Genomic DNA, 13,636 nt, shown 5'->3' with positions numbered 1-13,636 from the left:
GATTTCAGGTGCGACTTCAATAGACATTTGTGTATGAAGCCACCTGAAATCACGCTGACCTTGCTACTTTGAAATCGTGCTTCAAGTGAAGTAGCGCAATTTCAAAATAGCATCAATGTGAACCAGGGCAAAGAGATTAGTTTTTTGGTGCACAAATACAGATTGAAATAAAATAAGAGATATTGCACTTTCCCAAAACCAACACCCACAAAAACTAAAAGAGAAAGAAAAGTAGAAGAAAAAAAAAAAAAAAAAAAACACACACCACAACAAAAGCTCAATAACGTACTTTTATTTTACCAGCAGAAAAAAAATAAATTTACATTCATTTACTAGCTTCAAAAAATTTTTGACAGGATATATGGTGCTACATTTAGCAATGGAATTTTAAGGGCCCTGCTCATAGCAGCTTACAATCTAAAATTAGACAAAACCTTAGAGTGGACACAGCTTTAATTTCAGTGTATAGCAGGCAACACATCACATTATCTGCAAGATTATAGAAACATACTTAACAGTCATTCTTACAAAGCATTCCCACATAATATTACAAAAGACTTATTCAAAACACCCACCACCAGCCCACAATCCACACATACATACATTGGTGACCATGTTCTGCTGGAAGCTGCATTTCGGTGTACACGATTAAACAACAAAATCAAAAAGAGTAGGTCAGCAGATACTTCCAAATGATGTTTGCATGATAAGACAGGAACAATACTCGCACACCATTGACAGCATGGCCACATAAACCCACTTTTGATTGAAAAAATGCACAAGAATTTCATCAAACCTCCCAATATAATTCTTTCTCCCCCACAACAAAAAACCTGACCTTCTCAGGCCAAACAAACCCCCCTACTGCAGGCCTTTATATAAGAGAGGTTGTATTGTTAGCACACTGACGCACCCAATAGAAGTACACGCCCACCAGTATCTTTCAATCTGTCTCTTCATGTATGTCTAAAGTGATTGCACCTGATGAGCAGGAACGCATAATACTATTCACAACTGTGTTAGCCCTTGGCTATGTGCATCAAATCTCCAACTACAGGACAAAGATCAAAGTCCATTTGCATCCACATAAACAAAGCAACAGTTTTCTAAGCATATGTACCCGTGCAGTGTAAACCCTAAAATTTGAAATGTCCAAGACTGTGGGCGTGATTAGTGCTAATAAACATTGACATCAGTCCCTGGCTGCAATGAGCTTCCAATATAAAGTCCAAAAGTAACTTTCTTACATTAGAACCTATTTCTACAGGAGACAAATAAAGTGCCAGCATGTCTTTGGATTGTCGTGAGAAACCCACACAGGGAGAACATATAAACTTCAACACAAGGATTAGCATGTTGAGGAATTGAACCAACATCCCAGGGGCTGCTAGACAGAACTGCTACCCACTTAGCCACCAGGCAGCCCCACGCATAGTTTCTGCATCTCTGTGGTGTGAACCAGCCCTAAGTCCATAGCCATGCTCAGTGTCACAAGCAATATACAATATATTGGTCTAAGTATTGGGACGCCTGCCTTTAAATGCACATGAACTGTAATGGCATTCCAGTATTAGTATTGGGTTCAAAACTCATTTGGCCCACCCTTTGCAGCTATAACAGCTTCAACTCTTCTTGTCCACAAGGTTTAGGAGTGTGTCCATGGGAATGTTTGACCATTCTTCCAAGTGCATTTGTGAGGTCAGGCACTGATGTTGGACGAGAAGGCCTGACCTACAGTCTCCTCTCTAATTCATCCCCAAGGTGTTCTGTTGTGTAGAGGTCAGGTCTCTGTACAGACCAGTCAAGTTCCTCCAACCCAAAATCACTCATCCATGTCTTTATAGACCTTGCTTTGTACACTGGTCCAAATGATTTGGTGGAGGGGGATTATGGTGCGGGGTTGTTTTTCAGGGGTTGGGCTTGGCCTCTTAGTTCCAGTTACAGGAACTCTTAAGGCATCAGCATACCAAGACATTTTGGACAATTTCATGCTCCCAACTTTGTGGGAACAGTTTGGGGAAAGCCCCTTCCTGTTCCAACATGACTGCACACCAGTACACAAAGCAAGGTCCATAAAGACATGGATGAGCAAGTTTGGGGTGGAGAAACTTGACTGGCCTGCACAGAGTCCTGGCCTCAACCCGATAGAACACCCTTTGGCTGAATTAGAGTAGAGACTGCGAGCCAGGCCTTCTCATCCAACATCAGTGCCTGGCCTCACAAATGCACTTCTGGAAGAATGATCAAACATTCCCATAGGCACACTAAACCTTGTGGACAGCCTTCCCAGAAGCTGTTCTAGCTGCAAAGGGTGGGACAAATCAAATTTTAACCCTACGGACTAAGACTGGGCTGCCATTAAAGTTCATGTGTGTGTAAAGGCGGGCGTCCCAATACTTTTGGCTTAATAGTGTATCTGGAAAAGACTTACAATGGTGGTGGAAGTGTAAAAAAAGAAAAGTAGTAGAAACTGTACTCAGGCTGCACTGTTTTGTATGCTGTTTACACCACCAGAAGTGTAGTAAAAACTGTACACACTGTATTAGATACTGTGTACACTGCCTGAAGTGTATTGGAAACTGTACACACTGTATTAGATACTGTGTACACCACCAGAAAAGTAGTAGAAACTGTACACACTGTATTAGATACTGTTTACACTGCCTGCACTGTATTAAAAACTGTACAATAGCTGCACTGTATTGTATACTGTGTACACCACAGAAGTATAGAAACTGTACACACTGTATTAGATACTGTGTACACTGCCTGAAGTGTATTAGAAACTCTACACACTGTATTAGATACTGTGTACACTGCCTGAAGTGTATTAGAAACTCTACACACTGTATTAGATACTGTGTACACCGCCTGAAGTGTATTAGAAACGGTACACACTGTATTAGATACTGTGTACACCAGCAGAAAAGTAGTAGATACTGTACACACTGTATTAGATACTGTGTACACCGCCTGAAGTGTATTAGAAACAGTACACCACCAAATGCACAGTAGATATAGGCTACAAAGAATGCAGAGTAATATATATATATATATATATATATTATATATATATACACACACACAAGACTATATATCTGTCACAAACCATGAATCAGACTGAGGCAGAAGTACAGTTAAATCACACTTGTATAATTATACTACAAAAAAGGTAAACAGAGTAAACGTAGTCAAAACATAGCCAGAGTTCAGGAACCAGAACGGATAGTCAGACAAGCCAAAACGTCAGGGAGCCAGAGATAAGCATAGTAGAACAGAAAACAGGATCTGGAGCCAGAAGGAATGTCAGCCAAGCCAGGGCGAAGGCAGGGATCATCAGGACTGGACCGCTTAAGTAGGCAGGACTGACGAGCAGGATATCATCAACAGGTGAGTCACTGTGGAGAGATAGGAGCTGGCAATTAGCCGACAGCTGAGCGGCCAGCTTTGAGAAGGAAGGACTGAGCCCAGCCCTGACAGGTACAGATGGATTGTGATTGTCTGTGTCTGTACCATGTGATCACCATGACCAATCACAGATAGCAACACAATTGTATACAATAGATGACATTAGAAGGAAGCCATCCATTCTTTACAATTGTGATCTGCTGTGATTGGTCATAGTGATCACATGGTACTTACAGTGGGCCGGTACAGTGATCAACCCACTGGACACAGCCGGTGACAGATCTTGCCACTGCGTGGCCCGGTGGCGTCCTATGACTTCCTCCCAAAACAACAATGCTCCCACCCGGCCTGTAGTAAAATGACGTGGTGTTAAGTAAAGGTGTTAGAATATCAACAACATGTGTCATTACTTGTTCACTGCTGGGATGTCTCCTTCGCAATATATTTATATTTTGTGATTTATTGGCTTGTTTGGTTTTTTTTTATTTTTTTTTATTTTAGTTGCTTCAAGGGATACAAAACTTAGTAAAGGCAAATAGACTGTTTACTTGGAAAGGGAGGTTCACCCAAAGTTTAATTAAAGCTCTGCTGACTTCCAACATCTAACTATCTAAAAACAAAATTACTGTTTTTATTTTCCTTACAAGTGATTAGGTACATAATTTGTAGAGTAAAATGTTACCACATTCATTAAGCTCTGGGGAAAATTCCCTTGCAAAGTAAACAGCCTATTTGCCTTTAGTAAATCAACCCCATAGAGTGGGCTTTGTGTTAGATCAGGGGTAGTCAAACCTTTCTGTAAAAAGGGGTGGGTTCATGGGGGTATGGGGGAAGATGTTGAGGTGAAGACCATAGGTTACCTCTGCTAACCTTAGCAAAGAGGGAAGACACATTGAAGAGAGATAACAGTGCTGCTCACCACAATATGGACAAGAAAAATGGAAAAGGGTCCCACAGTGGGGTTTTTTTTGGCAGCTAACTATAGATATGAGCCAAGCATTAAATAAAACATTAGAATTTTTATTTGAGAAGTAATAAATAGGTATAACAATATATCAATATAAATTGTGAGCTCAAGTGGGGAAATATCCATACCAAATACAGACAATAGCAAACATACAGGTTATACATAGCATGTGAAAAAGCCATTGCATAACAAATACTGACGCATTTCGACCCATGAAGTTTGGGGTCTTTTCAGAGGATGAGTTTGCTAAAGAAAAAAGAAAATTATGACATGTCCAGCTAATTTTAAAGAGTTATAGCATAGGCAAGTTTGTTAAGTAACATATTGTACATAATTACCACTGAGTTTGGATGGACCCCTCGATCAGAGCCTCCCCACATAGCAGCTAGGCCATCCAGTGTGCCCACACGTAGCAGCACCCCAGAAAGGGGGGAACAGGGATCCACTTGATGTGGCTTGCAAGGAGTCACACGTACAGTTGCCTCCCCACCAACACGCCACAAGGGAGGTGGGGCCAGAACCTACGACAATTATCAGAGCGTTAGCTCATGGACAAACCCATGTTAGTTAATGATTGGATTTATCTATATATTGGGGGGTCAGAAAGTGTTGTAATGATCTATTACAGGTTTGGTTAATCCATCATGTAAAAATTTATAATAATAGTATTAATGAGGTAACTGTATTAGTATAACTAATGTAAAATATGCCAGGAATGACCTTATCTTTAAATACTGACAATAGCAGTGATAGGAAGGGAAGTGAAAGATGTGCAGAGTGAATGATGATATGAAAACTATCAAAAGGAGTGTGCATGAGAATGATGCAAGTGAGTGTATGAGGAAGAGGAAAAAAGTGGGAAAGAAATCAATAAGTGTGTATGTATTGTGTGATTGAAGAAAAAGTGCATGATATTGCCAGGTATCTAAATCTGCGGCATCAAGCGCTAATGTGCACATAAATCAGAATTAAATGTAAGTAAAGATGTTATTCTGTGTGATCTGACAAAACATTGATAATCAGATGTATGATAGATTCTTACTCACTCCTGCAATTGAAGAAGAGAGTCTGGCCGTCCAAGGAAGAGTATGAGGGGATCACAACTGGATCAAAGCTCATTATAAGTGTCCTTAATTAGTACTGAATTAACAACAGGTGTCATTCCTTCTGCCCCCCAACCCTGGTGTGTGGAGGAAGGCTGTGGCCACCATTGGCAGGCCTCGTGTGGCTCCCTCGGCATCCCTCAAGGCGAAGCCCCGACCACTGTCTTCACCTCCGCCGTAAAAAATGTGATGTCATGACGTCGTATGCACACGCGAACCAGCACGCGTGTGCACACCGCACGCAACGTCCGGAGGTGATGAGGGACGCTGCCGGCTGGGTGATCACACCCATAGGCGGCCAACCCGTGAAACTGTACACTGACAATTCTAACAGTATTCCTAGAAGTATATAATTCCCAAGGAGATAACTCCCAGATGTACAAGGGAGTAAATATTTAACAACCCAAGTGAGTGACTTCATGAGTCGAAACGCATCAGGATTTGTTATGCAATGGCTTTATCACATGCTATGTATAACCTATATGTTTGCTATTGTCTGTATTTGGTATGGGTATTTCCCCACTTGAGCTCACAATTTATAGTGATATATTGTTATACCTATTTATTACTTCTCAAATAAAAATTGTAATGTTTTATTTAATGCTTGGCTCATATCTATAGTTATCTGCCAAAAAAAACCCCACTGGGGGACTCTTTTCCATTTTTCTTGTCCATATTGGGGTGAGCAGCACTGTTATCTCTCTTCAATGTGTCTTCCCTCTTTGTTATACAAATTTGGGTGGTTAAACACCCCTTCCCCCATTTGACACATGAGAGTTAGATATGAGCTGTGCACTGTCTGTTCTCCTGTATATACCCCTCTGTGTTAATCATAGATACCATATTAGATTGCATCTATATATCTTCCAAAATGTGTCAAATCACATATTAGGATATTAAGTAGACTCTCAATAAGGGGATTAAATTGGAATTATATTTCTCCCCTTGAGCTTACTAAATTAGTTATGCTCTTGCATTGTAAGTCTATATCCTTATCATACTCAATCGAGTCTATATTTTATAGCCTCTTTCGTGGCTGGGAATAGAGTAAAATCGCATCACAACCACGAGTAATGAGGGATCCATTGGATCCGATGCAACTTTCTCACTTGGGTTGTTATATATTTACCCCCTTGTACACCTGGGAGTTATCTCCTTGGGAATTATATACTTCTAGGAATACTGTTAGAATTGTCAGTGTACAGTTTCAAATGTTCACTTTGTATGATCAATAAGTAATTATGTAGGAAACTTCTGTTATCTGTTATTTTTTTTTTAGATTGCATATGTGAGCTCATTTGTGTGCCTCCCGATCGGCGCCTCCCCACTTGCGGTTTGGGCCATCTTGTCCCTGTGATGCCTGCGTGGCTGCATGCTCCCCGGTTCGGGGATCATGTTCCCTGATGTGCCTTCCCGGTAGGGTGGGGAGCTCTACCATCTGCGCTCCCTCTATTTCTCCCCTTGGGTGGCCGGGTTTCCCGGGTCGGCCGCCTATGGGTGTGATCACCCTGCTGGCGGCGTCCCTCATCACCTCCAGACATTGCGTGCGGTGTGCGCAGGCGTGCTGGTTCGCGTGTGCGTGCAACGTCGTGACATCACGTTTTTTATGGCGGAGGTGATGACAGTGGTCGGGGCTTCGCCTTGAGGGACGCCGAGGGAGCCACACGAGGCCTGCCAATGGCGGCCACAGCCTTCCTCTACACACCAGGGTTGGGGGGCGGAAGGAACGACACCTGTTGTTAATTCAGTACTAATTAAAGACACTATATAATGAGGGTTGATCCGGTTGTGATCCCCTCATACTCTTCCTTGGACGGCCAGACTCTCTTCTTCAATTGCAGGAGTGAGTAAGAATCTATCATACATCTGATTATTAATGTTTTGTCAGATCACACAGAATAACATCTTTACTTACATTTAATTCTGATTTATGTGCACATTAGCGCTTGATGCCGCAGATTTAGATACCTGGCAATATCATGCACTTTTTCTTCAATCACACAATACACACACACTTATTGATTTCTTTCCCACTTTTTTCCTCTTCCTCATACACTCACTTGCATCATTCTCATGCACACTCCTTTTGATAGTTTTCACATCATCATTCACTCTGCACATCTTTCACTTCCCTTCCCATCACTGCTATTGTCAGTATTTAAAGATAAGGATTTAAAGATAATTCCTGGCATATTTTACATTAGTTATACTAATACAGTTACCTCATTAATACTATTATTATAAATTTTTACATGATGGATTAACCAAACCTGTAATAGATCATTACAACACTTTCTGACCCCCCAATATATAGATAAATCCAATCATTAACTAACATGGGTTTGTCCATGAGCTAACGCTCTGATAATTGTCGTAGGTTCTGGCCCCACCTCCCTTGTGGCGTGTTGGTGGGGAGGCAACTGTACGTGTGACTCCTTGCAAGCCACATCAAGTGGATCCCTGTTCCCCCTTTCCGGGGTGCTGCTACGTGTGGGCACACTGGATGGCCTAGCTGCTATGTGGGGAGGCTCTGATCGAGGGGTCCATCCAAACTCAGTGGTAATTATGTACAATATGTTACTTAACAAACTTGCCTATGCTATAACTCTTTAAAATGAGCTGGACATGTCATAATTTTCTTTTTTCTTTAGCAAACTCATCCTCTGAAGAGACCCCAAACTTCATGGGTCGAAACGCGTCAGCATTTTTTTGCAATGGCTTTAATACATGCTATGTATAACCTATATGTTTGCTATTGTCTGTATTTGGTATGGGTATTTCCCCACTTGAGCTCACAATTTATATTGATATATTGTTATACCTATTTATTACTTCTCAAATAAAAATTCTAATGTTTTATTTAATGCTTGGCTCATATCTATAGTTAGCTGCCAAAAAAACCCCGCGGGGGGACTCTTTTCCATTTTTCCCATCCATACCTCTGCTAACCTTAATTCTCAATTTGTGCACATTGAGGATATGCTACTGACCCTAGCTGTGGGCCAAAAAAAAATCTTGTAACGGACCAGATGTGGCCCATGAGCCATACTTTGGAGTCTCCTGTTTTAGAGGGTAAGTCGTTTATGGTTTATTTTTGGAGGGGAATTTTAATTTTGTGTTGCTAGTTTCTTTGTTTAGGAGGAATAATGCATACTTGTTGCTGGCACAGTTCTTGGAGGGGCCTTTTGTACACAGCTACTGGAGCTTACTTGCTGCTAGGCATCTCCACCATTCACAGAATGCCTTTAAAATATTTTTTTCAGTGACCTCTTGGACAAGACAGAGATCATGACATCATCTTCCTCTCCTTTCTGTAGCTACAGACCGGTGAATGTTCTGCATAGACATGTGCACTGCCGAAAAATGTGTTTGTTTTCATTTTCGTTTCATTGAAAATGAACACAAGTAAGCTTGATTACTTTGATTCACATTATTAGTCTTCATATGAATGTCATCTTCATTGATTATTAGATCATACATTTTCACATAAACAACCACAAATTTTGCAAGGACATCTACAAAAAAAAGGTTTCTAGCATTTCATATTATGAATTAATATTCCTTTTAGTTTTTAGTGGAGAAGAGCTAGAACTCTGGTCAGGTTTTTATTGCTGTCCAGTGCTCTGCTTGGAAGATTATCCACCCCCCATTCTTATCCAAATGAAAACCTTTTTCTAGACAGAGAGTAAGTGGAAGACTCCAAAGGTGTCATGGTCACTTTTGTGCTCCTGCTCCTTATTCCAGTATCCAGATGTTGGCTGTTGCATTCTCCCTGTTTGTTTCCACCTGCAAGGTGATTGATATGGTCAGTCACCTGTTATAAGCAAACCGAACACTCTATCCCTTGCTTGTGATAGAGACAGGATACCTGCATTGTTCCTGTTCAAGCCTCCCATTTGTCTGCCCTGCTTTGCTAGTCTGGATTTCCCTGTGTATGACCTGGATTGGATATTGGACTATTCCCTGAACTCTGCCTGCCTTTTACCTGAACTGTCATAGAACCACGCTATCTGTCTGCTAAACTGCAAGTATCTGTTTGCTTTGATCCGTTCGCATCTGCCTTGGCGTGGTAGCCAGGCACTATAGAATTGTGTACAAGTTCTGGGGGCAACCAAGTAGCGGTAGGCCTGCTTGTCTTAAGAGATAGGGGGCTGCAATAGGTGAAGCACACAGTAGCTAGCTATAGTGTCTGACCACCTGCGTTGGGGTAGATGTGACAAACGGCAACACAAAATGCTTTTCTTTAGGTTATTAAATGGAGAAGATTACCGCACTAATAAATGTGAAAAAAGTTCATAACATAAAAGTTTGCAGCGGGCCACCAATGATGTAACCATATAGATTCAGAAAATGGAGTTGTGACCTGTCCACATTATTTCCAGGGAATGCACTGACATGCCTCCATCCCAATTATTGGTACAAAAAAGTGAGAGGATAGAAGCGGGATTTTGTGTGAGGCATGTCGGTGGATATATAGGCTAATTGGTCAGGGTCAAATAGAATTGACCTGAAGCCAGTACTGTATCGATAGTCCATGGTGTAATGTAATTTCTAGGGTGATTCCTCTACATTATTATATTCCCAAAGGATTTTCAAGGTACTGATGGTAAAAAGGTTTAATAGAGTTCTTCCTAGGACATAGTACAAGAATAAATAGGAACATCATAGGACACAGTTTGACATATAAAGACAGTCTAGTAAAAAGCATAATTCAAACAAAAGTTGTACAGTTACAGAAAAGAATACATTGTACAATAAATTAATATGTGCATCCATAGTTGGTAACTCAACGCATTTTTTGGCTTTCAATCAATCATCAGGAGTCAGATCCAATTTAACTACATTTAGGACAATAAAACATCTATTATTATACGGACAAATATATAGAGAGAGGGTACAGAGAGAATCTAAATTTCAATGGTACTCACAAGCAATGCATTGGTCGGTAACAACCAATGTACTAGGATGCAACAGTGGTCTGGGTCAGCGGCCTCTGACCGAGTTACTCCTCTGACTTTTTTGTACATATAGATTCAGAGTTCACAGGCTGTTTACTTGCCTTTCGGGACAATTCTGACACTTCTCTCCTACATGTAAAAATCATCAAGTTCTTTCTAGAAAATTACTCAGAACCCCCAGACATTATATATATGTTTTTTTAGCAGAGACCCTAGGAAATAAAATGGTGGTCATTGCAACTTTTTATCTTGCACGGTATTTGTGCAGCAATTTTTCAAACGTGTTTAAAAACAAAAAACAGTTTCATGCATAAAAAAAAAAAAACAGTAAAGTTAGCCAAATTTGTTTGCATAATGTGTAAGATGATGTTATGCTGAGTAAATAGATACCTAACATGTCACACTTTAAAATTATGCACACTCGTGGAATGGCACCAAACTGCAGTACTTAAAAATCCCCATAGGCAACGCTTTAAAATTGTTTACAGGTTACCTGTTTAGAGTTACAGAGGAGATCTTGTGCTAGAATGCTAGAGTTATTGCTCTCGCTCTAACGTTTGTGACGATACCTCACATGTGTGGTTTGAAGACTGTTTACATATGTGGGCGCGATCTACCTATGCGTTCGCTTCTGCGAGCAAGTACGCAGGGATGGGGACGCTTTAATTTTTTTTAATTGTTTATTTTACTTTTATTTTTATATTTTGATGCTTTCTTCTTTCATTTTTTTTTATCACTTTTATTCCTATTACAAGGAGTGTAAACATCCCTTGTAATAGGAATAGAGCTCCACACATCCTCTATTACAACAAGATCTGGGGTCTATAAGTCCCCAGATCTCGCCCTTAGGCTGGGAAGCCTGAAATCCCCCCCCAAAAAAAAAACAATCTCAGCTTCCCAGCAGAGGTGGCAGCATTCTTTCAAATGCGAAGGCTGGGCATGACGTAATAACATCACACCCAGCCTCCGAACGATCATAGAGACTTTGGGGACCATCTGGCCTGCCGGAAATCTCTATGGTCAACATCCGGCGCCACTAGATCCTTCTCCAGATCACCGATCGTGGTGATCCGGAAGGAGCACTGGAGAGTGGCAGGGGGGGGCTGCTAAACAGCCACTATGATTGTTCTTATGGTGAAGGGAATCACCGGCTGTAAAAGAAGATATCTAAATGATGCCTGTAACTGCAGACATCATTCAGATATCCCCACTCAAAGTCTGCGACATCATATGACATTGGGTGGGCGGGAAGTGGTTAACTGACAGCATCTGTGGATCAAAGTGCATCCCTTTAATCTGTAGATTAAAGAGAGTTGATACAAAAGTAGCAATGTTACTTTGTATGTTTCTAATTTGTGTCTGAACTGCGTCAGTTGGATGGTTCTTTTTTTTATAGCTGTCTGTACACAGCAACTTGTGGCTTCATTTTCGGAAGTAAGAATTGCATTCAATTTGGAGTGGGGGGTGTGGCATAAGAGGATTAAGAACTGGACATGCTGAATGCACCCTGTACACCTTGATTACTTTTTGGGTGTGTGTGGCAATGTTCTCAACTGGTTAAATGACAGTTAATAAATTTTCTTACAACTTGTTTCAGTTCTTTATTCCTCAGACTGTATATGATTGGATTCAGAAGTGGGGTTACCACAGTATACAGTAATGACAAGAATTTAGTAATGTCCCATGACTGTCCTCTACTAGGTATCAAATACACACAAACAATGGTACCATAAAAAATAGACACAACAGTCAGGTGGGAGCTGCATGTTGAGAAAACTTTCTGCCTCCCAGTGATAGATGGGATTTTCAAAATACTGATTATAATATAAACATATGATACAATGATGATAAAAAATGGGATTACAGCAAACAATAAACTCATTGATGTTGATTCCAGTTGAACGATGGTGGTGTCAGAGCAGGAGAGTTGTAGGATGGGGTCAAGATCACAGAAAAAGTGATCGATGATATTGGGACCGCAAAACTGTAATGTGGATATGGTCAAAGTGGAAACCAATACAGCTAAGAAACTTAAACTCCAACTTGTGATAATTGTTATCCAACAAAATTGGTGACTCATTAACAAAGCATAATGTAATGGTTTACAGATGGCCACATATCTGTCATAAGACATCGCTGTCAGAAGAAGACACTCTAGTGTTTCTGTGGCCGCAAAGAAATAAAACTGGGTGATACAATGAGAAACTGATACAGTAGTGGCATTTTCTAATACAGCACGGAGCATGGTGGGAACAACATCAGTTGCTAATAATATATCAGATGCAGACAACTGGGAGAGGAAGAAGTACATGGGAGAATGAAGGGATTTGCTGTAGGGTACCAGTGTGATGATCATCAGGTTTCCACATATTGTCACAAAATAAAAAACAAGAAAGAGAAAGAAGACCAACAATGTTATGCTTGAAGGAATATGAAACCCCAAGAGGTGGATCACAGTAATCAAAGTCACATTTTTTTCATCCATAACCTGAGAACAGAATATAAAATGTATTTGAAACAAGTTTAGCAGATAAAAATAATTCCAAATATTCTAAAAAAAAGAAAATAATAGGGATGGTAGAAGAAAAGGAAAGAAGAAGAAAAGAAAAGAAGGAAATGTAGCAGTGAAGAAAGGAAAGACGGTAAACAAACAAGGTGATAGAACAAACAAGTGTTATGTATAGTATAATTACCCACAGCAATCAAGCAAATTATATTTGGGACAAAGCTGCAATTAATAAAACTTAAATGGTTGTCCTTTTAGTATTCTAAATCTATGCATTAGAAATATATTCTAATAACTACTGTATAATCACAGCAACAATATTGTGCAGAAGATAACAATCAAATGTGATCTATATTGCCCTCTAATTTTTTATTTCTGATTATACAGTGTACCATGGCTTTTATAAGTATGCACAATTAATTATGTGCCACCAGTGGGAGTATAAAGGGCTGATATTCTCCCGGTATCAATTATCATAATAAAACTGAAAAATTATTTTTAGATTTTTTTTCTTTTCGTACACAATTTCCTAACTATTTGTTAGGAGTAAGTTACATCAGTGTGGTGTAAGATGAACATGTACTCGCTTAAAGGGTAACTACACTTCCATGTGAAAAAAAAATGCAAATAAAAAAATAATTATATAACATACAATTGCTACACAGGCCATATTGTATTTTCTATGAAATTCAAT

General features: G+C 40.1%; 1 protein-coding gene across 1 annotated transcript; it reads right to left on the bottom strand.

The window, feature by feature from the left end:
- Positions 1 to 11,985: 11,985 nt before the first annotated feature.
- Positions 11,986 to 12,921, bottom strand: LOC141134799 (olfactory receptor 1468-like). Its single transcript, XM_073624233.1, has one exon. It carries the CDS (start codon positions 12,919 to 12,921, stop codon positions 11,986 to 11,988), a length of 936 nt encoding a protein of 311 aa, XP_073480334.1.
- Positions 12,922 to 13,636: the final 715 nt, after the last annotated feature.

Source organism: Aquarana catesbeiana, linkage group LG03, assembly GCF_042186555.1.
Source record: "Aquarana catesbeiana isolate 2022-GZ linkage group LG03, ASM4218655v1, whole genome shotgun sequence".
Lineage (NCBI taxonomy): Eukaryota > Metazoa > Chordata > Amphibia > Anura > Ranidae > Aquarana > Aquarana catesbeiana.
Note: the sequence above shows the minus strand (reverse complement) of the source record. Positions and strands in the feature narration are given on the sequence as shown.

Bases quoted from the DNA above. Each gene is read 5' to 3' on its own strand.
- LOC141134799 (XM_073624233.1), bottom strand. From the start codon at position 12,921: ATGGATGAAAAAAATGTGACTTTGATTACTGTGATCCACCTCTTGGGG.